Source organism: Phragmites australis, chromosome 6 (assembly GCF_958298935.1).
Source record: "Phragmites australis chromosome 6, lpPhrAust1.1, whole genome shotgun sequence".
NCBI classification, from domain to species: domain Eukaryota; kingdom Viridiplantae; phylum Streptophyta; class Magnoliopsida; order Poales; family Poaceae; genus Phragmites; species Phragmites australis.
This window is the reverse complement of record NC_084926.1, coordinates 42,767,521-42,790,604: the sequence shown is the minus strand read 5'-3', so window position 1 is coordinate 42,790,604 and position 23,084 is coordinate 42,767,521. Positions and strand designations below refer to the sequence as shown.

Sequence of the window (23,084 nt, the reverse complement as noted above, 5' to 3'; positions counted from 1 at the left end):
AAATTCAAAACACTATCAAAATTATCATGAAAAATTATGAACCAATTTTGTGGTGTAGAAGATCCTATCATCTAGCTCTCAAAAACTTTTAGATAAAAATATCGATTTTTTTTATTTATCATTGCACAAGAAATTGTTTGAGTTGAATTTTTTAAGCTAGATGATAGCATCTTCTACACCATTTTTTTTTTCAAAATTTGTCATGACTATTTTAATAATATTTTGAATTTTAATAGCATCAGGATGTAATATTTTTTTATTCTTATACTCATTGCCGGTTGGAAACATGACAGGTCCTAAGAGTCTAGATGTGTATTTTTCAAAAACAGATGTATATATTTGCAAATTTTGATTTTAAAAATAAAAAATTCCTTATTACCCCTAGTCAATGATGACATCTTCTAAAAAATCTAGTTAATGATCACACAATGACAAGCTGAGGCGGCAAGCTCCTCACTCACCAACCACACCACATACTGCCGCCACACCGGCATCGGCAATTTCCTCCTAACCAACCTACCTGATGGTTTGCCGGTCACCATCATAAAAGCTTGACGCCAACCTTCTCTCCTAACGCAGGATAGTGCTATTAACCAAACAGATTATTCTTCTAATCAACCGCATTACTTGCGGCTGTAATCTGCAGCCACGCGCGCGATTAAGGCACGAACAATATTAAGTGCTTAAAGAAAATATATATTAAATACCTGTATAAATTTATAATTTTTAATACAAATAAAAACTATTTGTACTTACTTATGATTAACTATCTTGTTATTACTACAAAATAATATAAACAGCGATGTTTAAACAAGTAATTTGTCATTCATCTAAATACATCTAAACACCCGTGCTACCACACTTAAGAAAAAAACATTTTTTTATAAACACCTCTTGACGCGACTCGGCGTTATCCGGCTACAGTATTCGTCCCTGCCCCAGCTGGCGAGGCCACTGTCGGACTGGCCACCGCACCGACCCGCAGGCGCCGGGGAGGAGACCACACCGATAGCGACGCCGCACCAACAACACATCGATCGCACAGCGTCGGTTGGGCCTTCAGCTCCGACGCGAGGTGGATGCGTGCCGGCCGCCCCATGTGAACCGTGCAGGACTAGCAGCCGAAGCGATAAAGAAGCAGCGGTGTACTGCTCACTGACGAGTCGGATCTACTGAGCCCGCTCGCGGCTCATCGTACGGCCGGCGTCCATTCGCTTCGCAGTTACAGTATCGCTGCTGATCTTGGGGGCGTGTGCCGGTGGACTGGACTGGGCTGGACTGACCGTCGGCTGCTCTGCACTGCTCGCATCTACCGACACCCACCCACATGGGGAAAGGTCAAGAGCTCCTCCCACGTCCATCTCCATGGGCGCGATCTGGGAGGTGAGGCACTGAGAGGAGGAGGAGGAGGAGGAGGGGGCAGAGGTGGGATAGCTCGTGGCAGAAGCCATGAGCTGGAGGAGAGGAGGAGGGGATGGAGGGGTGTCGAGGAGGTGGGCCGTCCTGCTCTGCGTGGGGAGCTTCTGCCTCGGACTGCTCTTCACCAACAGGTAACCAGCTAGCTGCTCGAATCATGCTTCCTCTGTGTGTATGTGTGCTGGTTCTTCAATTCGAGATTCGAGCTCGGTGTTGTTAGTTTGAGCTGGGTCTGGCAGACTGGCAGGCTCGAGATCCCTGGTGTTTGATGAGCCTCTGCATGTGGGGCATGGTGAATGGGGGAGCATTGTTGTGCCTCCATGAATTTGTGTTCTTGCTCTGGGATTTTCTCGGATTTGGGTGCATATTTTGAGCTAGTGAGCTGGGATTTTGAATCACTATGGATTGGAATTTAGCTGATTGCCAATTGGGCCATTTTTCCTTGCCAATTGGGGCCTAGCTTGAATCATCATGTACTCCTGTGCATAATCCAGAGATAATTGTTGAGATTAGTTGTTTTCAGAAGTATAACCACATGATACGGACATCTGACTCAATTCGACTACCTCTTTTTTTGTCGTTTTAATGCTAACCGACTTGTAAACCAAATGATCCTAACGTTTCCCTGCTCGTTTGTTCCAGAATGTGGACTTTGCCTGAGGCAAGCGAGAATATTGCTAGACCAAATGCAAACGGAGAGGGAGGCAACATGGAAGTTGCTGCAGAGTGTGGTTCTAAAAAGGTAGTGTTTTTCTTCCCCCCTTCTAATTTCTCGAAGTATTCCACAGTCGTAGACTTGTACTCTAATTCATGCCATTTTATTTTTACAACAGCCACCACAACAAGCCATATGAAGAATCATTGCTGATACCTTATTTGATTATCACGTTCAATACGTGATAATTCAATACGTTCTGTCTATTACAACGCCATATGAAGAATCATTGCTGATACCTTATTTGATTATCATGTGCTACCAGGTCCAAGAAAAACAAGATTACAGGGATATTTTACCAGTCCAAGATACTCATCATGATGTACAGTATGTACTGACCTTGTCTTTCTTGACCTTAATGTTTGTTCCATGATTGAAATTATCGATTTTTTTAGTTCTGATTGGCATTTACAAATGTTTGGATGTAGAACACTAGATAAGACAATAGCAAGCTTGGAGACAGAGCTCTCGGCTGCAAAATCTCTGCAAGAATCCTTGCTCAATGGATCCCCTGTTGCAGAGGAGTTCAAAGTTTCTGAATCGATTGGGAGGCGGAAGTACCTTATGGTGATAGGGATCAATACCGCATTTAGCAGTCGCAAGAGAAGAGACTCCATACGTTGGACCTGGATGCCTCAAGGTTTGTAACATTATAATCTACCGATCCCCTCATTTGTTATGGAATAATCTTTATGTTATCATGGTCCAAATAACTAATAATAAAGTACTGAAAAATAGGTGAAAAAAGGAAGAAGCTTGAAGAAAAGAAGGGGATCATAATTCGTTTCGTCATTGGCCACAGGTATGATGGAGATAGAGTGTATAAGTATCTGTAATATGACGTTTACAAGAAGTTCTGGGTTTGTTTATGTCTTCAACCACGAAAATAATTTGTCATAAACTTTGCATGCTTTGCAGTGCTATATCAGGTGGAATAATTGATAGAGCAATTGAAGCAGAGGACAGAAAACATGGGGATTTCATGAGGATAGTAAGTTGTTTGTTTACATTGCCTATTAAATTTATACGGGAGTGATAATGTGATTGTTGTTCTGTTTTGCTGGAAATGCTGTTTTGCCTCCCTATTCACTGTGGATACAATTTTATTCAGGATCATGTCGAAGGATACCTTGCATTATCAGGCAAAACCAAGACCTACTTTGCTACAGCTGTATCATTATGGGATGCAGATTTTTATGTTAAGGTTGATGATGATGTGCATGTGAACATAGGTAAATCTCCTTGTGAGAACTTATGCCCTTTTTTCTTGCTCAATTTAGGAGCCAAGTGATCATATGTATTTGTATCACTGCATGTGAAAAGGGTTTGGAATGTATTCTTTGTAATGCTGAAGTTTGCATTTGCAGCAACGCTGGGACAGATTTTGTCGAAACATGCATTGAAGCCCAGAGTATATATTGGATGCATGAAATCTGGACCTGTCCTATCTGAAAAGTAAGTACATTGTGCGGAAAAAAATGTCTTTCTTTCTCTTGAGGATAGCAAGTTAGTGCTTTCAAATTTATTAAGATATGTTTGTGCTTCCCTCCAGGGGTGTGAGATATTATGAGCCTGAGCACTGGAAATTTGGGGAAGCAGGAAATAAGTATTTCCGACATGCTACTGGTCAATTATATGCTATTTCGAAAGATCTGGCAACCTACATATCTATAAACAAGTGAGATAATATGTATTATTTACCTTTCTCCAAATAGTCCAATTTGGAACCTTTCACTGACTTGTTTGCCACTAATCCACCTATACCAGGCATGTCTTGCACAAATACATAAACGAGGACGTTTCATTAGGATCTTGGTTCATCGGGTTAGATGTTGACCATATTGATGATAAAAGGCTTTGTTGTGGTACTCCACCTGGTAAGCTTCCATTACTTCATGTCTTACCAACTTCAGCTTGCTTGATCATCACCTATCAGGCTTGACCGTTTGAAGTCTTTCTTGAAACATAACAACATAACTTTTAGAACTACTATGTAGAGTTTGTAGAGTAGAAGAGTGTGAAATGTTTCCATGGAGCCTCATTCTTTTCTTGCCTTTTATCACAGATTGCGAATGGAAAGCTCAGGCGGGGAACATTTGTGCCGCGTCATTTGACTGGAGATGCAGCGGCATATGCAACTCCGAAGGGAGGATCTGGGAAGTGCACAATAAGTGCGCTGAAGGCGAGAAGGCGCTGTGGAATGCCACTTTCTAGCCCAAAGGAAACATCAACAGAGGCTGTTGTATACTAGATCATCTACTTTTGACTCTGTTGTTTGTACATTGTCCCACGGTTTGTATGTAATTCATTTGTAGGTAGCTGTGGTTTTGTGACGGGCTAACACTGACGAAAGCGGACCACAATTTTAGGTAGTGTCTGTCTGCCGGTGGCGGTGAAACTGAAGAAGGGTATATGGGGTGATGCATTCTTTTGAGCGGTAAACGTTTAAGGTGGTCATTTTGTACCGATTCTCCTGTACTGCATCTATGGCTGCCAATATGTGAAACCAGAAATAAAAACTTTCCTTCCTCCCTGGTGCCTTATTTTCAATAATTCTCAAATGTTCCTTACCAAAATCTTTCGAGACTTGAGTGTAACAATTTAGCTTTATCCTAGGTGTCTAATCAGGTATCCACTTTATACCATAAAAGAAGTATTGGCAGAGGTCATCTGACTTTACAAGTAAATTCAGTCTGAAGCTGCCTCTGAATCTTTTGCAAGGCTGGGAGGTGTGAGCTACGCTTCTCAGTTTGTTAGGACTGTTTGGTAGAGGTCTAACTTAAAAAAAATTGAGCTGGTCACTTATAACTCAAGTATTAGAGCTGTAGGCAGTTAGAGAATCTTTAATTTAGATTTTTTATTTTTATTTTAAACTAAAAATAGATATTTACACCACTTTATTTTATACTGCAAATCTCGAATTCTGCTTAGATCTCCGAGCAGCAGCTCTACCGCCTTATTCTTCTCTGCACACACATGTTAAACGAGGCCCACCCGTCAGTGACACGGTCCGAATCCGCGTGTACCAGTGTGCTCTGCCCGTACGCGCTCAGTGCCAGCTGCATCGTCTCCTTTTCCAATTTCCCCGCGCACCCTTTTTCCCTTCCCGCCATCGTTTCCCTCCACTGCTCATCTCATCCCCTCGTTAAATCTCCTCCTCGTCCCCCGCCAATCTCCCCCACGCAATCACACAGGTCAGCTGCTCCGCCTCTTCCTAGCGCCCTCGCCAACTCTCTCTCTGGCCATGGACCGCCGCCTCCGCGCCAGCCCTCGCGCCGCGGAGCGCCGCCACCACCGGTTCCTCCGCCCCGGCGCGCTCGCGCGGCTCCGGGACTCCAAGATCGTCGCCCGCTCCCTCCGGTCATCGGCGTGCCTCCTGCTCCCCCGGTCTGCTCCTCCGCCCCCCGCGCCGCCGACCGTCGCTGCGGCGGAGCAGGCTGGCGTGCCGCGCTTCCTGGGGACGGGCGGCTCGGGTCGGTACCCGCTCCGGAGGAGGGTGGCCGCGGCCCGGGGCGTTGCGTTCTTGCCTCCGCCGTCGCCGTTACCGGACTCGGAGGCGTCCTTGGGCGAGCTTGCGCCGCCGTCGGATCTCGTCTCCTGGCGCTGAGATTAGCTCGGAAGCCTCATCTACATTCGCGTTTACTTTAGTACGTTCTGTGCAGATAGTTTGTAGCTCCTTGGCTTACTAAATAGTTTGGATTTGAGGAGGAATAATTAGACCCTGACGGGTACAGCTTTAGTTTCGAGAGTTATGTTGGGTCTAAAGTTGGTATGGTAAAATAAAATAATTTATTTTTTTATTTTTAGTTTGAAATAAAAATTAGATGATTCAACTAAATGCTCTCAATTTATTCATAGCTCTAGATCTTTTTTTTTTAAATCTAGCTAAAAAATCTTGGATCTGAAGTTGTATCAAACAAGTAATTAGGAATTTTGTTGTTTTGATTCAACTTTGCAACTTGATTGAAAAATATTTAGATCTAAAGAAATAAGAACCAGATGAATCTAGATGACTGGGGATAGTTAAAGAACAACTTATGTGATATTTTTATTTCTTTAGCAACAAAAAGAACAAATTTAATAAGGTAAAAAAATTTAGCTTTCAAACAAAAAGGAAATTACAATGAAAACCAAAGAAACTTGCAACAGAGCAAATGAGGTAATAAAAGAAAAAACTAAAAAGAGATTATCACAAGTATAGGAGGAAATATAATCTTCATTATTTAAAAAGATATCCTTATTTTCGACGGATTACAAAGTATTTTGTATAAAAAAATTCTCAACTAATACATAGTATAATGACTCCTCTCATCATTCTAAAACTCTAACTTACAACTCTCAAAATAGCTAGCTCAAAGGGTTCAACCAGCCCTCCTATCTATTTATAGTCTAGATTATTTGATCTCTAAATTTTCTAAATTGTTCCTAAAATACATCTCTTCCAATATACTACTACCTACTATTGAGGTTATTTTTGTCTATCTTTTTTCTCGTCTATCGAACGGTTGTTGTGTCTTCATAACTTAGCTTTGTCTCGATATAAGCTTCGTGATAATATCATATGTATTTCATACTTTCCTACGATTTTGAGAACAAACCGTGAAACAGCTTCGCACGCTTCTCAAAGCGTGACTTACCGTCACTTGCTTACATCTTAAGTAAGCCATCCGACGTCAATGCATGTATTTCGTCTTGCGATCTCGACCGCTGGCAAGTCTCTCTCGATCCCTCAGGGTGCCTTGTCATTTTCATTGGCATCCCTTTCGCTTGACTTTATCAACACGTCGTCTTCATTCACTTTTTCACGCTTTGCTTGCACACCACATGTACAGCTAAAATCACCATTGACTTCTCCCGACCACCTTTATCGTTCGGTACTAAGCACCATACTTAGTCCCGATTATCTTGCCGTCAACCGTCAAGTTCTATTCATCACATGTACATCATAAGATAAGCACAAACGTATCTCTAATTCCATATCCAATTAAACAAAATCAAAATTCTCTGTTGAAAAACTTATCCCAGAAAATTCGTGAACATCGGATGATCCAGCGTGTATTGCTCTCTGATCATCAGACCATTCAGCGCTTGTAATTTTGACTCCACTGGAAACTTCCTGTGAAATCCTCCAATGAAGCATCCGGTTTATACCCCTTCATTGCTGAACAATCCGGTGAGTGCAACCCGCTACACAAGTCATTTTGTAATCTCTCTAGAACAAATGCTTCGGTGAGACATCCGGTGTACACTCCTTTATTGTCGGATCATTCGGTGAGTGCAACCCGACAGACAAGTCATTTTGCAATCTCTCTGGAACAAATGCTTCAGTGAGGCATCTGGCGTTCACATCCTCTATCGCCGAACCATCCGATGTATTGAACTCCCGAACTCCACCTCCTGCAATGCTCCAGCGTGCACAGTGCCTCACCGTCGGACCATCCAACGTATACAAATTCTCCAGCAACAGATCATCTGACGAGTGCAAATTTTCTGGCTCAAAGACAAACACTCCAACTCTAATATCTTTGATTAGTCTCAAACATAGACAAACACAACTATACTTATGCAATACCAAAGATCATTAAACCAACTCAATAAACTTATCAATCACTCAATACAAATAAATCAAAGCACATATCAACTTGGTTTCTTACACATTTATAAAAATGACTATAGTTGCTCACAATTATAAATGCTCCCGTTTATGGTTGAAAAAAAGTTGGATGATGAAGTGGGAGGGTAACCCTGAACACGACTGATTGGATTCGGATGGGAAGTTCAAAACCACATGCACTTATACACACACGACTTATTTTAATCGTTTATCTCTCTAATCTAATACTTATTTATCTATTTATTTTTCTTGCAAACTTCATAATTTTTTTATCTATTTTTATACGAATTTCAGTACAAATGAATGATTATGATAAACTATGGGGCCGTTTGGTAGAGCTCTGATTCTGTGGTGAGAGTGATTCTGTGGTGGAAGTATGGTGGAAGTGATTCTGTGGTGGAAGTGATTCTATTTATAAAATCGTTTGGTATGCTAGTGGTGGAAGTGATTCCTGAGAGAATACTATGTTGAAATCGAGAAGAATCAGTCAGAAATCAGGTGAAAACTAGTTTTTTTAGCTCCCACATCGCTATACAAAACGGGAAGTGATTCTCGCGCGGAATCACTCCCCGACCAACCCGTTTAGCAGCGCTGGGAGCGATTCCAACGCTGAATTAGCTCCAAAACTCTACCAAATGAGGCCTATATATGCGTAATACTGAAAATTTCATTTTGGGATTCGGATTGGCATTGCCGTAGCAACCACACACCTACTCCTTATGGCTCATTGGTCTATGCCATCCACTTTCACACAACAAGTACTTGTGTCCGCGCCAATGCACCATAGTCTCAACAATTTTTGCACATATATAACATTGGCCGGATCGCCCGATCTCGACGCGACGCCCGTACCGGTGTGTCGCCGGCTCCCTGCTGGCAAGAGAACCTCCTGACCATTGAAAAGAATTTGATTTCGTGTCTTGAACATGGAAACTGGCCGTGAAAATTTGGTCGTTTACGCAGCTACCTCCCCTCCAACGCATGCATGCACTACCATTTCTCAAATTACCCTTCCCCTCCTGATTGACAGATCCTCCAAAGCTCTCGAAATTCGTACTGATCAATCAATCATCAGTCACAATATCTTTCCGAAACCGAGCCCTCCCTTTTTCTGCATGCATCGTCCCTGCTCTCTATATATCCTCCTTGCCTACGTAGTAATCACGTAGAGGCCTCTCCTTGCGCATGCACTCGCCATTGCGAGATCATTCCGAGGTGTAGGTGGTGGAGGAGGAGGCGGCGGCGGCCATGACGAAGGAGGCGGAGAGGGCCGGCGAGGATGGTTGGGACAGGAAGAGGAAGAAGACGCTGGGGCGGCAGAAGATCGAGATCAAGCCCATCAAGTGCACCGAGGCGCGGCACGTGTGCTTTTCCAAGCGCCGGACCGGCCTCTTCAAGAAGGCCACTGAGCTCTCCGTGCTCTTCGGCGCGCACGTCGCCATCGTCGTGTTCTCCCCCGCCGGGAAGCCCTTCTCGTACGGCCACCCGTCCGTGGACGCCGTCGTCGAACGCTTCCTCGATCCCGCCGCCGTCACCGCCGCCGCGGCGGCCTCGGCGGCGGCGATGCACCCCGCGGTCCTGTACGATTTCGAGAGCGATATGGAACGCCTGGCCAAGGCCGTTGAGGCGGAGGCGCGCAGGAGGGACGCGCTCGACGCAGCGGCGCGCGCGGCCGGCGTGTGGACCAGCGACGACGTGGAGTCCGCGGGGATGCCGGACCTAGTCGCCATGCTCGGCATGCTCCAGCGAGTCCAGGCCGAGGCGGCGGAGCGGGCCCAGGAGATCATCTCCGAGGAGGCCATGATGCAGTGCACGACGGTCAGCGACGTCTTCCACTACCTCGGCACCGGCACGTTCACGGCTGGCGGCGGGGTCAGCAGCCATCAGGTGGTCATGGACACGCAGATGATGGTGATGGGCGGCAGCGTTAACGTTGGCCATGCGCTGCCTCCTCCTTTCAATCATGGCTTTGACGACAACCTTATCCCGGGCTATGACCAGTGGAGTAGCCATGTCGTGGGAGCAGCCCTCCCATACAAAACTGGTACTAAATATAACTATAATGAACAGTAAATTAACAGTAATCGTGTAGGTATCCCTCATTTTCATCTGACTTCGTCCTTAACTATGGCTACGACCTTGGAGATGGTAAGGGCCATGGCGCCACATATGGAATGGAAGAAGGGCTTTACGGGACAACGACATGCAACTTCTTTCAGTAGCAATGGGCTGGTTTACATTAATTTAGGATTTTAATCAAGTCGTCTAATGTTTAGAATAAGCCTTTGCTTAATGGTGAAACGTTGCATTGTGATTTAGGATATTGTTTAGATATATCTCTATGTATAAAACACGAGTTGGTTTTTATATCACATCTTCCTCTACTCTTCACTCATCTAATAAAAAATCCTTAAAATTAGAATAATTAGCAAGATGATCTATGCAAATAGCACGACTAGACTCGTTAAAGTATTTTTTTAGCAAATTAGTTGTTTTTACAAATAGGCCATACTATATCGAATGAATCACAATATTTTATAGAGTATAAAATAAGAAAAATGATGATCTAACTTTGAATTTCTGCTTCTTTGGTATATACCCGCCCTTATCTGCTTGCCACTGTGACCACAATCTGCACATCCTAGCTGGCTCCTACGACATACCCTCCTGATCTATGGTTTTGTTGGTGTCACTTGTCAGTGTCATAGATCGTTATTTCCCTAATGAATTAGATCAATCATAGCCGCATAGGCTTGTCCTATTTGTGGTATGAATATTCGAACCATGCCATATTGCCCACCTGCCACTGCGATCAGCCGATCACGAGCTGTTTGGCTCAAACCCAACTCTTACGTTCTACCTGCTTATCTATGGTGTTGCCTGGTTTTTTTTTTTAAATATATATCTCTATCACAGTTTGCCGCTCCGCCATCTTTAGCCCTACAGATTGCATCTTGCCTCGTTCCTTGTTAATCCCTATTTTAGATTCTAGAATTATATTATTCTATACACTAGTTTGTTGGTTTTAGGATGATCAATGTTCCAGATGTCATTCACATCCAGCCAAAGCTCTTTCACATATTTAGCTGTGGATATATTTACTCTATGCAAACATGTAGAGATTAAAACAAATTAATGCAATTCAAATAAGGAACAAAGGTATATATGTAACTACCACTTTCCAACATTTGGTTAATGTCGGGTAACGGATCTTATGAACAGAGACTTAGAATCATGGTCACTATGCAAAGACTAATCTTGTTTATGATTATGCAATGGACATGTAATGGTGGTGAAGATATTAGCATTCGGTTTGTTGGTGCTTGCCCTTCCATTGAAATTGATTCGCGTAAACATATGGTAGTAGAAGACGGGCGCTCGACCTACATTGTCCCACTGGATCTGACGGACCAGCTTGCCGATATCCTCATCGCAGCGCTAAGACATCATCTGGACGCTGCTACCCTTCCATGACCCCCTCGCGTGCCGCCATGGTTGTCGGTGAGCCACACGTCCGAGCTTCTTGCTCTACTCCGCCACCGCTAGCTTCCTTCTGTCCCTTCCCTGACGAGTGCTGCCATGGTTGTGGGTGAGTCACACGGCTGAGTTTCTTTCAGCACTGCTTTGCTCTGTCGTCGCTAGCTTCTTCCTGTCCACATCCAGGCCATGGAACCATTGAAACAGATTCCCGACGGGTCGAGGCAATTTAATTTCTCATCATCATGACCAAGGTTGACGATGCTTTTGATCAGGACGACGTTGTTTCCTCCTCCTCGACCTCTGATCCCATACGTCGCTGCCGTGCTCCTCCTAGTTGTGATCCCTTTTGCGCTCCCTATTGTTGCCTCGCCAAGTGATGTCGCGCTTCTTGATTTGGGCAGCAGAAGTGCTCGATTTGGCCACCAAGTGCTTGATTTGATGGTCTGCATGTTCTATTTGGGCATAGATGTGCTCGATTTGGGGCCAAAGAAAAGGCGGCATGTTCTATTTTGGCATAGATATGCTCTATTTGGGGCCAAAGAAAAGGTGAGAGGAGGGATTACTTGTTAGCTATGCGTTTTTTTACATAGAAATATAAAACGATATAATATCTTGTTTGAATCTATCTGGACTCTAGAGTTCTAATCGTACTCAACTTGTTAAGTCACAACAGCTACGGTCTAACTGTTATTATTAAAACCCAAAAATTCAATGACATAAATTTTCCATGTCTTTTAATTTTAATTTTGAAATTACCTAATTATTAATCGCATTTGATATATAATTTTTTATTAAATCTAGACCATCAGATGCTCATAGCAATGAGTGGCCTAGATTCTTTTAATTTTTTAATTAACATGGTAATTCTGTGACATTAAGAGCGAACGTGATTGTTCCAAGCTTTTTCCGTTCAAATACTAAGATAATAGATTTCTTCCATTTTGCCATCCACTCTCATACTCTAACATCACCGTCTCGTTACTAGCTACGGATATGAGATCCGTTTTACTAATAAAAATAAATAAAGTAATTAGGAAAAAAATTACCGAATAATCTCCTTCTTTTTCGGATCACATTTGAAATTAAACTTTAACATCACTCTTCACATATTTGTTCAATAACGCTCCAATAACATATCTATATCTTCATACCTTAAATTTATATTTATTATTACCATATCTAATATTTACGTTTGGATTGCTACTTAGGGTTTTCGTTGCAAGTAGGATCACTTAACAGTGTTTAGAATGCGTCAGGGCGCGCGCAGGTGGAGTCGTTGGAGCCCGGCGTACAGAGGCCGAGGGACCGGCATAGCAGCGGAAGGTCGCAGCCCGGCACGCGGCCCAGACGGAGGGGGAAGCTCGCGCTCGCGGTTATGCGCAGCGGACGCAGGCGCTCGGAAGGCTCCTCTCCACCACTCCACTTTACTGGAGGCCCATTTGGAACACGTACTACCGGAATGCGCCTTCGATTTCGGGTTCCAGCCGCACCACCCGCGTAAACGATGCCATTGCAATTGCATGGCGCCGCCGCCTTCACCTCCCCTTCCGGCGTGGGCGGCAGCCAACGCTCTCTTCCGCCGCCACCGCCGACTCCTTCCCCTCCTCCTCCCCTCCGCTTCCCTCCGCGCCCTCCTCCCCGTCCTGTCCCACTGCCTCGTCTCCGGCCTCGCCCGCAACCCCTTCGTCGCCTCCCGCCTCCTCCTCTCATCCTCCGGCCTCTCCCTCCCCTTCGCCCTCCTCCTCCTCTCCAGCCTCCCCGCCTCCTCCCTCTTGCCGTTCTCCTTCAACTCGCTTATCCGCGCCTCCCCGCCCCGCCTCTCGCTCCGCCTGTTCGACCAAATGCGCCGCCGAGGCGTTCCCCCGGACCCCTACACCCTCCCGTTCTTGATCCACGCCTGTTCCGGTAGTGATCGTCTGCTGTGCCAGTCGCTGCACGGGCAAGCCTTACGTCTTGGCTACGGCTCCCAACTCTTCACGCAGACGGCGCTGGCGAGCATGTACTTTGCGTGCGGGTCAGTGATTGCCGCTCGCAGGGTGTTCGACGAAATGCCGGCGAGGGATGTGGTTGCATGGACGGGCATGATGTCCGGTTACGTGGACTCTGGAATGTACTATAAAGCTGTTGAGGTGTTTCAGGAGATGAGAGGTGCTGAGGATCTTGTGTGGCCCAATGTGGCAACCATGGTGTCAGTTGCTTCTGCGTGTGCTGGCCTGGGCTCCATGGAGTATGCTAAGGGGCTGCATGCGTATATGGAGAAGGTGGGCTGGGAGCGCGAGTTGATTGTCAGGAATGCATTGATTCATATGTACGGGAAGTGTGGCGGCATTGAGTCGGCTCGTGGTTTGTTTGGTTTGATGTGTGAGAAGGACCTAAATTCATGGACGGCAATGATTGCAGGGTTGGCTTCGCATGGGCATGGCAAAGAAGCAGTTGCTTTGTTCTTCAGCATGCGGGAAGAGGGAGTACTGCCGGATTCGACTACCTTCATTGTAGTTTTGTCTGCTTGTAGCCATGCTGGATTGGTGGATGAGGGGATCAATATCTTCAATTCCATGGAGACTGAATACAATGTGTCACCGGACATCAAGCACTATGGCTGCATGGTGGACCTTTTCAGCAGGGCAGGACTTATTTCTCGTGCTTATGAGTTCATTAACATTATGCCTTTGGAGCCAAACTTGGCAATTCTTGGATCATTGCTGAGTGCATGCAGTATCGATAATGAATTAAAGATTGGGGAGCTCGTGCTCAACAAGATTGAGTCTGTCTGCTCCAACAAAGGAGGTGCTGGTGTGCTCCTATCCAACATCTATGCTAACCAGAACCTGTGGCATGAAGTGGATGCCATTAGAAGGAAGATAAGAAGTGACGCAATCGCCAGAAAGCCACCTGGTCAAAGTTTGATCGCCACAGATGTCACAAGTTTGTGACAAGGAATTGGGCACATCCACTCTCAGTGGAACCACTCTTGTATTGGACAGGTTAGGAAACTTGTAACCTAATCTATCCTTCAAAAGAAAGTCTGATCTGGGCTTGGATGTCTGTTCCCACCTGTTACTTGTTTCAAGATGTCAATATGTTCATAGTTGAACTATAGAAAATGAAACTGAAGTGGCACAATTAATGGCATTCCTCTTCTGCAAGCTACATGCTGAGCATGTTGATTCCTTAGTCCAGATATTGATCCATATATGACATGCTTGGGCTGGTTTATAAGAAAGGTAACATCACCTTCTGACATAGCAGGTTTGGCTGACACATTTGTCTTTACTCTGTAGAGCTAGTGAGATAAACATCAATGTGCTGCTAGCCTGCTAGTGAATCAGGGGAGCTCCAAAGCTTGATTCATAGGCTTATTATCCTTTCTTGATCACCATGAATTAGGGCTAGTGGAACCTGATGAACTTAGGCTCTATTTGTTTCAGCTTGCAGATTGTGACCACAGTCTGCAAACTGAAACAAATAAGCCCTCATCACAATTTAACCCTCAGATTATAACAATCCAGTAATTTGGGTTCCACTAGCGTCTGCAGATTGTACAATCTAGATTTTACAATTCAGCTTCTTACAATCCACAATCTACAAGTGGTTTTTCACAATTTTCAGCTAAAACAAACAGACCCTTAAGATGCTAATGAAATATTGTATTTTATTTTATGGGTATCCCATGTTTCCAGTCTTGTTTCATTTGCTCTTCTGCTTCTGTTATCTAGCATTCTCCATCTGTTGTAATGAGCTAATCTATTTTTTATTCCAAATGCAGCTCTGAAAAATCTGGTTCCCTGTAGAGGCTCATCATCTTCAAGCCCCATTGTCGGCACTATTTTGATTGATTGACAAAATAGCTGTTTTTTTAAGATCTGGTGAGAGAATACCATCATTAGCTTTTGTGGTAACAGTATATCTTCCTGGCTTTGTACACTTAAGCGCATATGAGTTATCACACACTTTTCACATCGTTGGAAACTTGATATCACAGTAGTATTGACTTTCGAGTAGAAAAAACATTGAGCATATGATGCTTGGAAAATCACGTGAATATCAACTAAACTTGTCTAGTTGTCTGTTTGCTTTATCAGACAGGAGATGGGTTCTTTAGGAAACAGCCTTTTCCAGAAGAGCTTTCATTAGCATCAATGGCAACACTACCAATCCAATCTACGATTTGCGCCACGCCTTCCCTGCCATTGGAGCATCAGAGTAAGGTCCTATTTGGGGGAGCTTCTACCAGCTTTAGCTGCTCACAGAAGCTCGAAAAGCGAAAAGCTCCGCAAACAGTCCAACTTCTCCAACAAGCGGTGACCTGGAGAAGCTTGTTTTGTACTGGGAGCGAAAAGCTACGAGTGAGCAGCTTCCCGAGCTTATGCGGGCACAAGTTATTAACCTTGTCACCGAGTTCGCAGTTATTTACCCACCACTACCATCACTCTTATACCGGAACTCTTCAATTTCTCCATCCCATTCCCCCATTCGAGACTCCAGGCCGCACACGCTCGCGCGAGGCGATTGGTCTGCGGCTAGGGTTTCGCGTCCAGCCCCCACCGCTGGCGGTCGGCCCTCCTTCTCCGACGTCGTGCTTGCCTTCCTTCATGTCACATGCTCCGAAGCCCCCGCATCGAACCATCCTTCCCCATCGGTGAGCCCTCGTTCCCAACGCCACTGAGGAACTACAGCAGACCTCCCCCACGCCGGCCTAATCTTTGAAGCCTCCATGCCACCGAGGAAGCCGACGAGCAGATCTCCACCAAGCCGCCAAGATCCCCTAATCCACAGTAATTGGTATTCCTCTTCGCCTGTGTGCTCGTGTACTTGCGCGCTTGCTGCTAGGACAGATTCAAACAATTGGATGCTTGCTAGTCTCCCATTTTGATGCTAGGACAGATTCATGTATATGCAATACCAACTGTAGTCCTAGCTCCAAATTACTGTGATGCGCTATGTTACATGGAAATTAATGTTAGAGATACAGAGAATAGTAATTATGAAATCAAGCCATTTTGGCCTTATTTTAGATAATGTTGATAAACATTTTTTACAATTTAGTTGGTTCTCATTTTAATTTTAGCTGAACTTTAAGACCAATTGTCCTGTTTTTGTAAATGAGCTCATCAAGTGAATGTCATGATGATTCATCTAGTGAGAGTGACAGTGATGATTTATTACTTCAAGTAACATCAACAGTTGCTCTTATTGCTATGAACCACAATGATAAATATCTGAATAAAAAGGAGAGGCTCCCTCCACGACAAATTGGGTATCAATGGGTCATTGATCAACTACAAGTGAACATAGATTGGTACAACATGTTTCATATGAATCGTCCTGTTTTTGACAAGTTACATGAAACATTGGTTGAAAATTATGGACTTAAATCTACAAGAGTGATGAGTTCTGTTGAATGGCACATCCACTAGTTGACTCATCGGAAGGAGATTTCAATGGCACATCATCAGATGATGGTGATATGTGTGCACTTCGTGATTTTATTGCAAATTCTTTGGTGGCAAGTAGAGAGTAGATAAAAATAGGATAATTCCTGGTTCTGTTCATAGTCCTGTTGAAATGGCCTCACAAGATACATCAGCAAGCTTCTGTTCCTAAGATTGCCTTGGCTAGAAAGGCAAGCTGATCCTTCTGTAGAAAGGAAGCTGACAAGGTAGGGGAAGGGATGTCGAAAGAAATTAGACTAATTTGTGCATTATTCCAAACTTACAACCTTTTCATCGTTTTTCGTTTGGTCACTGTTCAAGCAAGGGTTCTTTCCTCTGTGGTAATAAGGGAGAGAACCTTGTTTGACACTTGTAAATGATGCTGAACAATATTCTCATGTTTCAACATGATCAGATGCTCATAAGTCGTAACAAAAACCTTCAACATATAGCTGTTGTCCCTTGTTATCTTTGAGAATCTCCACGGGCTAGATTTTCAATATGTGCGTGTTATCTTACAAACTCTTGCTGGCAGATATAAGATACCTATAGGTAATATTGACATAAGAGCAAGTATTGCGATGCAATATGTTACAGCATTGAGTGTTGATTGCTGAAGAAGATGTGACCTTGATCTCTAAATTGCTACTCCATGTTCAGAACTTGTGTTAGGTTTAAGTTGATCTTTTGTATGTGTTGGATAAACACATGTTAGGTCAAGGTTATCCATTTGTGTATGCTTGGTGAACGTATGGCATCATTAGCCAAACTCAAAGCATAATTAGGCCATTCCACCTAAACAAGTTCAGCTTAATACTCCCACCATGTATCTAAAAGCTAGGTTGCCAAACAGGTCAGCTTCTCAGACCAACTGCTTCTCAAACCAGCCAGATAGCTTATGGAAAAACTTGAGCTGCCTCAAACAGGCCTAAGCACACTACCAACATCCCCGTCTCGTTTCAGAACAAGAACAAATATCATCATCTTATTCACTGCCCGTGTAAAACATCTGCAGATTAGGCCTAAATATGTTGCCATCTGTTGTCATATTTCCAGGAGCTTGTAAAGGAGGGCTGGAGGAGGATGAGGCTGGGGACGGGGACAAGGAACAACCGAACGACCAAGAGGTGAGGTGGCCTGGTGGCCTGGTGGCCAAGCTGCTGTCTGCTCTGGTGGTGGAGGCAAGGCACACGCACGCAGCGTAACAGGTGCTTTGCTTTGCTTGCTGTTGCGATGGGAATGGGATCGGATTCGCCCGCCGTCCCACACGGCCACCGAGGAAACGGACGTGAACTACGTATCCTGGCCTTGGATTCGCCCGGGGGGCAGATCGCGTCGACATAGGAGCTTGTTCCTTCCCTTCCGCCTTATCCGAATGTATTGTGAATCGTAAGTCTCTCCGGCACTCGCAGCCAGTTGCCATTCACTGCTTATGGGGTGTTCTAAAAATGTATTGTTTTGTTTGGATTATCTAAAATCTATCCTAAATTTGAGCTAAGTCGTAGTGATTTGAGCATGTATCCTCTGTCCAAGTGTGCCCTTACTAGCTAAAATCCAAAAACTCAATTTGTAGAAGTGGCATATCCTACGAAACTCCAAATGTAGCAAGAATTCACCAAGTATGTGCCTCCTTAATTCTTCTTTTTTCCAACTGGCAATTCCATAAGGGAAAAGATAGGCAAATGCTATTTTTCAGACCTCTATTTTTTAAAATATCTCAGGCGACGGTTGTGAGCTGTTGGATGGTCTTCTAACTCCCGCTCGTCACGCCCCCGCCTCCAACCCATCCCTAATTGTTTCTAGCGGCGTTCCTACTGCTGGATCCGCGCTCGCCATCCTGCCACACTAATTAGGCCGATTTGTGCTCCCTGCTACACTCTACCCCACCAATTGTTCTCTGCCACTCACGGCCAGTGGCACCCCGCCCGCCTCCTCCATCGAACCAGCCTGCCTTTTCCAAAACCTCCTCTAAAACCGGCAACGAAGAACCCCCTCGAATCAAACCCCGGTCAGGAATCTCGTTGGCGCTCATGTTCACGACACTTGAAATGTAGGAAGCGTGGAAAAGATAATATGCTTGCAGGTACGATTACTAAATTCACGTGACTTCAGGAAAATCCATGGCATTTCAGGCAAGTGCAGTCGCTGCGCAAGGTCGGGCTGCACCTGACACATTCAAGGGCAGAGCGGCTGTCACACGATAGCGTGAGATCTCGTCAGAAAGTGAGTCATTTGAATGAACTTTTAGTCTCTATATCAACAAGACGTTAAGAATATATATATATAATAAGAGCTATGATCAATTCACAGAAAATCGGTCACTAGCTGATAAAATTAATAAGATGGCATTAACTCTTTAATTAAAACGCACATGTTGTTCAGGTTACCAGCTACCCATATTGTACGCTCATGCTATAATTTCAACAAAAAAGGGCACATGGAACATGGAAGATTTTTACTAGCACTTTTGAGCCCACACTCAATTAACATGCACAGTTTCAGCTTTGCCCATGCCCAACCGTATTACTGTTACTTGCAGAGGTACGGGCCCTCAAATATGCACTCATGTGTTGCTCAAATATATTATGAGAGAGAGAGAGAGATCACAATTGGGTATGGCCTCTTTAAATTCAATTCCTTTTTGACTCATGCATACACATGGCCATCCAATAGATCGCTCTCCTCCTTTAGTCGCTGTCATCACTCTCTCAGTCCAACTCGCAATTTCCTCGTGATACACATCAACACGATCAGCTGACCCCTTTCGGCCTCCCTTTCTAGCTTATCCCACGTTCAAATACTAACCTATTGCACTCCCTACATTTAACGTCGTCTCATACTTACAATCAGCCAACAGTGAGTCTACTCGCTATAAATAAAACTAATGCTCGTGGCGTCAGACTGAAAGCAACTGCAGATACATTCTATATGTTGGGTGATAGTAGTGCGTGTTACGTCAATATATACTCGCAGTAAGGATTAACTTTTGGATAAGAATGGCCGTTTATAAAATTAAGATGATGCATGAACATCAGCATTGCTGATCATCGGATAAATCCTGCGCGTTCAATTGTATTTGTATGTGGCAGTGGTAAGCTTAATCATCGGGGACCAGACGCTTGCTTGGTTGGTAGACGGTGCCGTCGAGCAATACATTTGCTTAAGATCGGGATCGGGTGCTTACCTCCTTTTTAAGTAAAAGCCAGAGCTCCTGCCATAATTTGAAAGGAAGCTTTGAAACTTATGCCTTGTGTTTAGGGGAGCTTGTGCTTCTAGAAAGCTGTTTCTTTTCAGAAGCAGTCTGAGCCTGCCTTTTGAGTTTTAGTTATCGACTGGCTTGTTATTCAGCGAAAAACAAATTGCCTCATGCTGTGTTGTGGCATCAAGAAATAGCTGAGCAAAGTAAAAGACAAGGCAAGCTAGCAGCATATTTTCCATTCTCTTGATACAGTCATAATACAGTCACATCGTTCTCTTGAAAGACATGCATGCAATTAAAAGTCAGCTAGCAGGCCCAGGGGGACACCGATTCCCCTCCTAATCATCATCATTTCCCCTCTTGCCTCTTGAGGTCTAGACCGCTTCTGCACAAAGCGAAATATTTTTATTAGCAGATATTTTTATGAACCTCGTCCAAGCTATATACACGTCTTGGTATATATGTACGTGTCAGCCTCTGATCACCAAGGATAGGGGACAAATGGCATATCAACTCTAGGTGTTATCCTCATCAGATATGCACTTGCTGCTGGTCAACAACTTCGCCCTTGTGATTATCTGCTAATTATATTAATCAATTATTCCCTCTGATCAGAAAAGAACTCAGGTCAGAGCTAGGCTTTTGTTAGCACACGTAGAATTAGGACGTGTGCTGTCGTTCTAGACTATGCATATGATATGAGCAATTGGTTGATTTGCCTTGTGTGCATTCATAATCAATCAAGGATGTGATAGTGATGAGAACCTAATCAACTCCATGAGTTCCATGTAAATCAAGTATGAATATATAGGCCCAGAGTACTCCCTAAGCCACCTTGTAAATTTGGTGAGCTGTACTACTAACTACTCTCTGACCCACCCTTGCATAGGACTAGCTAGGCATCACTAACTAGGGTTAAATGGCATTATGTGAAGGTACTGGATTGGTTAGGTCCAAGGGGACCCTCTCTATAAATTTGACGAACCTAACTTAGCTCTGAACTGAATTGGCATATGTTTCTGCTCAAGGAAATTGTTACACATGTGTATTTGTGTTATCCTAGAATGTTGATTATCCAAATATCTATTTGCAATCAATTAATATATGGTCCTGCTACTCTTGTGCATAGAGTACTTTGCAATCATGGATCCAGCACAGAGGGATCCTAGCTATTTTCTGACGAGATCTGAATGAATTTCCAGAAGTGAAGCTTCACCATGTTGTTAAGCAGAGATGACTTGCAACTTGGATTGCTGTTACACTTGCACTCTATCTAGAAGCTACTAAACAAGAAGTGAAACCATACGTGAAACATTCATGAAATGGTTGTATCCTGCATGCACACACGCTACCTGAAGTCTATGTTATGACCAGTTGCTATTTACTGCAGTAAGAGCCTACATGAGATACTTGCAGTAAGCCAGTAAGTACCAGAATATATATGCATATTACAAGGATTAACTCAAACTCTTTCTGAATCTGGTGCTAGAATTAATAGAATGCATGGAAGTTTATTGTTGACATGGCCCTACTTAATGAACCAACTAATCAACACTAGAGTAGCTTAGCTAGCTATTCCTGGCCATTGCTTCATATTTTATACTATATCGTACTGATGATACCTAACCAATCTTTAATTCTTTGTTGATCGACAATGGGAAACCTGAGGCCTTTGCCCTAACTTGAGGAAGAATAAGGCCATCCTAGGAAGCATCATTGCATTGGATGCCTTTCTTGACCAATTTTGACACCACATATGCTCATATGCTATAGCTGCTCTCCTTCCTCCTCTCAATGAAAATTGTCATGTCATGCTCATGCTTTTGCCGCCACGTACATGCATGCCTTCCTTTGTCCTCATCAGTCTAGCTAGCTCGCTCCAAGATTAGGTTGCCCCAAGCACAGAGACAGTGGGGCCCGCTGGTCATGCTAGGTGGCCCCACCGATTTATTGGGTGGACTAGGACGGTGTGGCCGGGTGCATGCATGCAAGGAGTACTGTCTTCTGCGTCGAGGTTATTGAATTGTGTCGTCAGTTGCTACGTACGTGCTACGTACAATGTGTCGGCCTATACGTACGTACGATCCTTCATGAATTCAACAGAGTGGAATTAATTATGCATGCAATTAAGTGTTGGATTATAGAGTATGTTTTTAGATTGGATTTTCCTTTGTTGCTGCAAGTAATGTCATTTGTAAGATTGATAGTGTTTGGAAAATAAAATTCATATGCTGACCAGCCTCGATCTCCATCCATGAATGATCCATGAATATCCAGTTAAACAGGCTGCGGATCAGCAAGAACATTTTGCAGATTCTCCTGTCCATGCAAAAGAACCACATATTTGGTCAGGCCTTTACCTGCAGGACTGAATGCACCGTGTCTGATAGATCATGATGCTAGCACAGTGCAAAATACTTTAGACAAGATATATATAGATATAACCAAAGGACCCTACGGAGGACGAACGAGAATAAGTCGTCACAAACGATACGAGTTGTACAAGCTCATAAAATCCAACAGAAGTCAAAGAAGAAGTCGTCGATTAGTTTTAGATCCATCTAGACTAGTAACATCTCCTTGTAACAGATTCAGATCAATACAAACATAACGTAGAGTTATTATTCTCAGGGAGGCCCAAACCTGTCTAAAAATTATTGTGTGTTTCCCTTATGATTTGTTTAATCAAAGCATCCCATATTCTTCAATAAGTTCGTTAGATCCACGATTTAGCAATCATCGATAGCTGACATCGTGCGTGGGGATCATGATAAAAGACGTTAAAGAGTCTACACATGACATATCATCGACATCGCCTAAAGTTTTGCCGAAAACTGGTTTTTTGGTTGATGGGTTCTACGACAACTTTGCCTCTCTCTTCGCGATAAACTGGTGATCAATCGAGTGGATTTTGGCGATGAACTTCCTGGTGACGATTCAAGCAACAAGGTAAGTTGAATTATGGATCAATATGCCAAAGATTATGGTATCGAGTTCAAGCCACTCGGATTCCAAGACAACTATGGATGCCCGATTCACAGTAGGTGGGCACCAATCCCCGCATCTTTTGATAACATGGATTACCAAGATTCCAATCCAGAGCAACCTGATGAAGCATCTATGATGGATCTAGACACCTCCTCCAACGGAGGTTACCCCGGGAAGTTTTTGTCATTGAAAAAGGGGGTGATGATCTGGCTCATCATGATGATGACCCTGCCAAGGCTC

The 23,084-nt window shown here is 44.0% G+C and overlaps 4 protein-coding genes across 7 annotated transcripts; all 4 read left to right on the top strand.

The window, feature by feature from the left end:
- The first annotated feature begins 1,084 nt into the window (after window positions 1-1,084).
- Window positions 1,085-4,660, top strand: LOC133922628 (probable beta-1,3-galactosyltransferase 2). Its single transcript, XM_062368036.1, has 11 exons — window positions 1,085-1,550; window positions 2,059-2,158; window positions 2,397-2,458; window positions 2,560-2,771; window positions 2,870-2,933; window positions 3,050-3,122; window positions 3,243-3,363; window positions 3,499-3,586; window positions 3,684-3,809; window positions 3,899-4,008; window positions 4,197-4,660. The coding sequence occupies exons 1-11, from the start codon at window positions 1,450-1,452 to the stop codon at window positions 4,343-4,345; spliced, it is 1,206 nt and encodes a 401-aa protein (XP_062224020.1). The 5' UTR covers window positions 1,085-1,449; the 3' UTR covers window positions 4,346-4,660.
- A 256-nt stretch (window positions 4,661-4,916) lies between these two features.
- On the top strand, window positions 4,917-5,874 carry LOC133920701 (uncharacterized). Its single transcript, XM_062365300.1, has one exon. It carries the CDS (start codon window positions 5,376-5,378, stop codon window positions 5,736-5,738), a length of 363 nt encoding a protein of 120 aa, XP_062221284.1. The 5' UTR covers window positions 4,917-5,375; the 3' UTR covers window positions 5,739-5,874.
- Window positions 5,875-8,993: 3,119 nt separating this feature from the next.
- LOC133923251 (agamous-like MADS-box protein AGL29) lies at window positions 8,994-9,818 on the top strand. Its single transcript, XM_062368664.1, has one exon. It carries the CDS (start codon window positions 8,994-8,996, stop codon window positions 9,816-9,818), a length of 825 nt encoding a protein of 274 aa, XP_062224648.1.
- Window positions 9,819-12,672: 2,854 nt separating this feature from the next.
- LOC133922627 (pentatricopeptide repeat-containing protein At4g21065-like) lies at window positions 12,673-18,221 on the top strand. Of its 4 annotated transcripts, none has more exons than XM_062368035.1 (3): window positions 12,673-14,209; window positions 14,992-15,091; window positions 17,714-18,221. In XM_062368035.1, the coding sequence occupies exon 1, from the start codon at window positions 12,746-12,748 to the stop codon at window positions 14,156-14,158; it is 1,413 nt and encodes a 470-aa protein (XP_062224019.1). In that variant the 5' UTR covers window positions 12,673-12,745; the 3' UTR covers window positions 14,159-14,209; window positions 14,992-15,091; window positions 17,714-18,221. The 4 variants fall into 4 exon arrangements, with proteins under 4 accessions (XP_062224019.1, XP_062224018.1, XP_062224017.1 ...); XM_062368034.1 differs by having other exon boundaries at window positions 12,673-14,449; XM_062368033.1 differs by lacking the exon at window positions 17,714-18,221 and adding an exon at window positions 15,308-15,772 and having other exon boundaries at window positions 12,673-14,449.
- The last annotated feature ends 4,863 nt before the right edge of the window (window positions 18,222-23,084 follow it).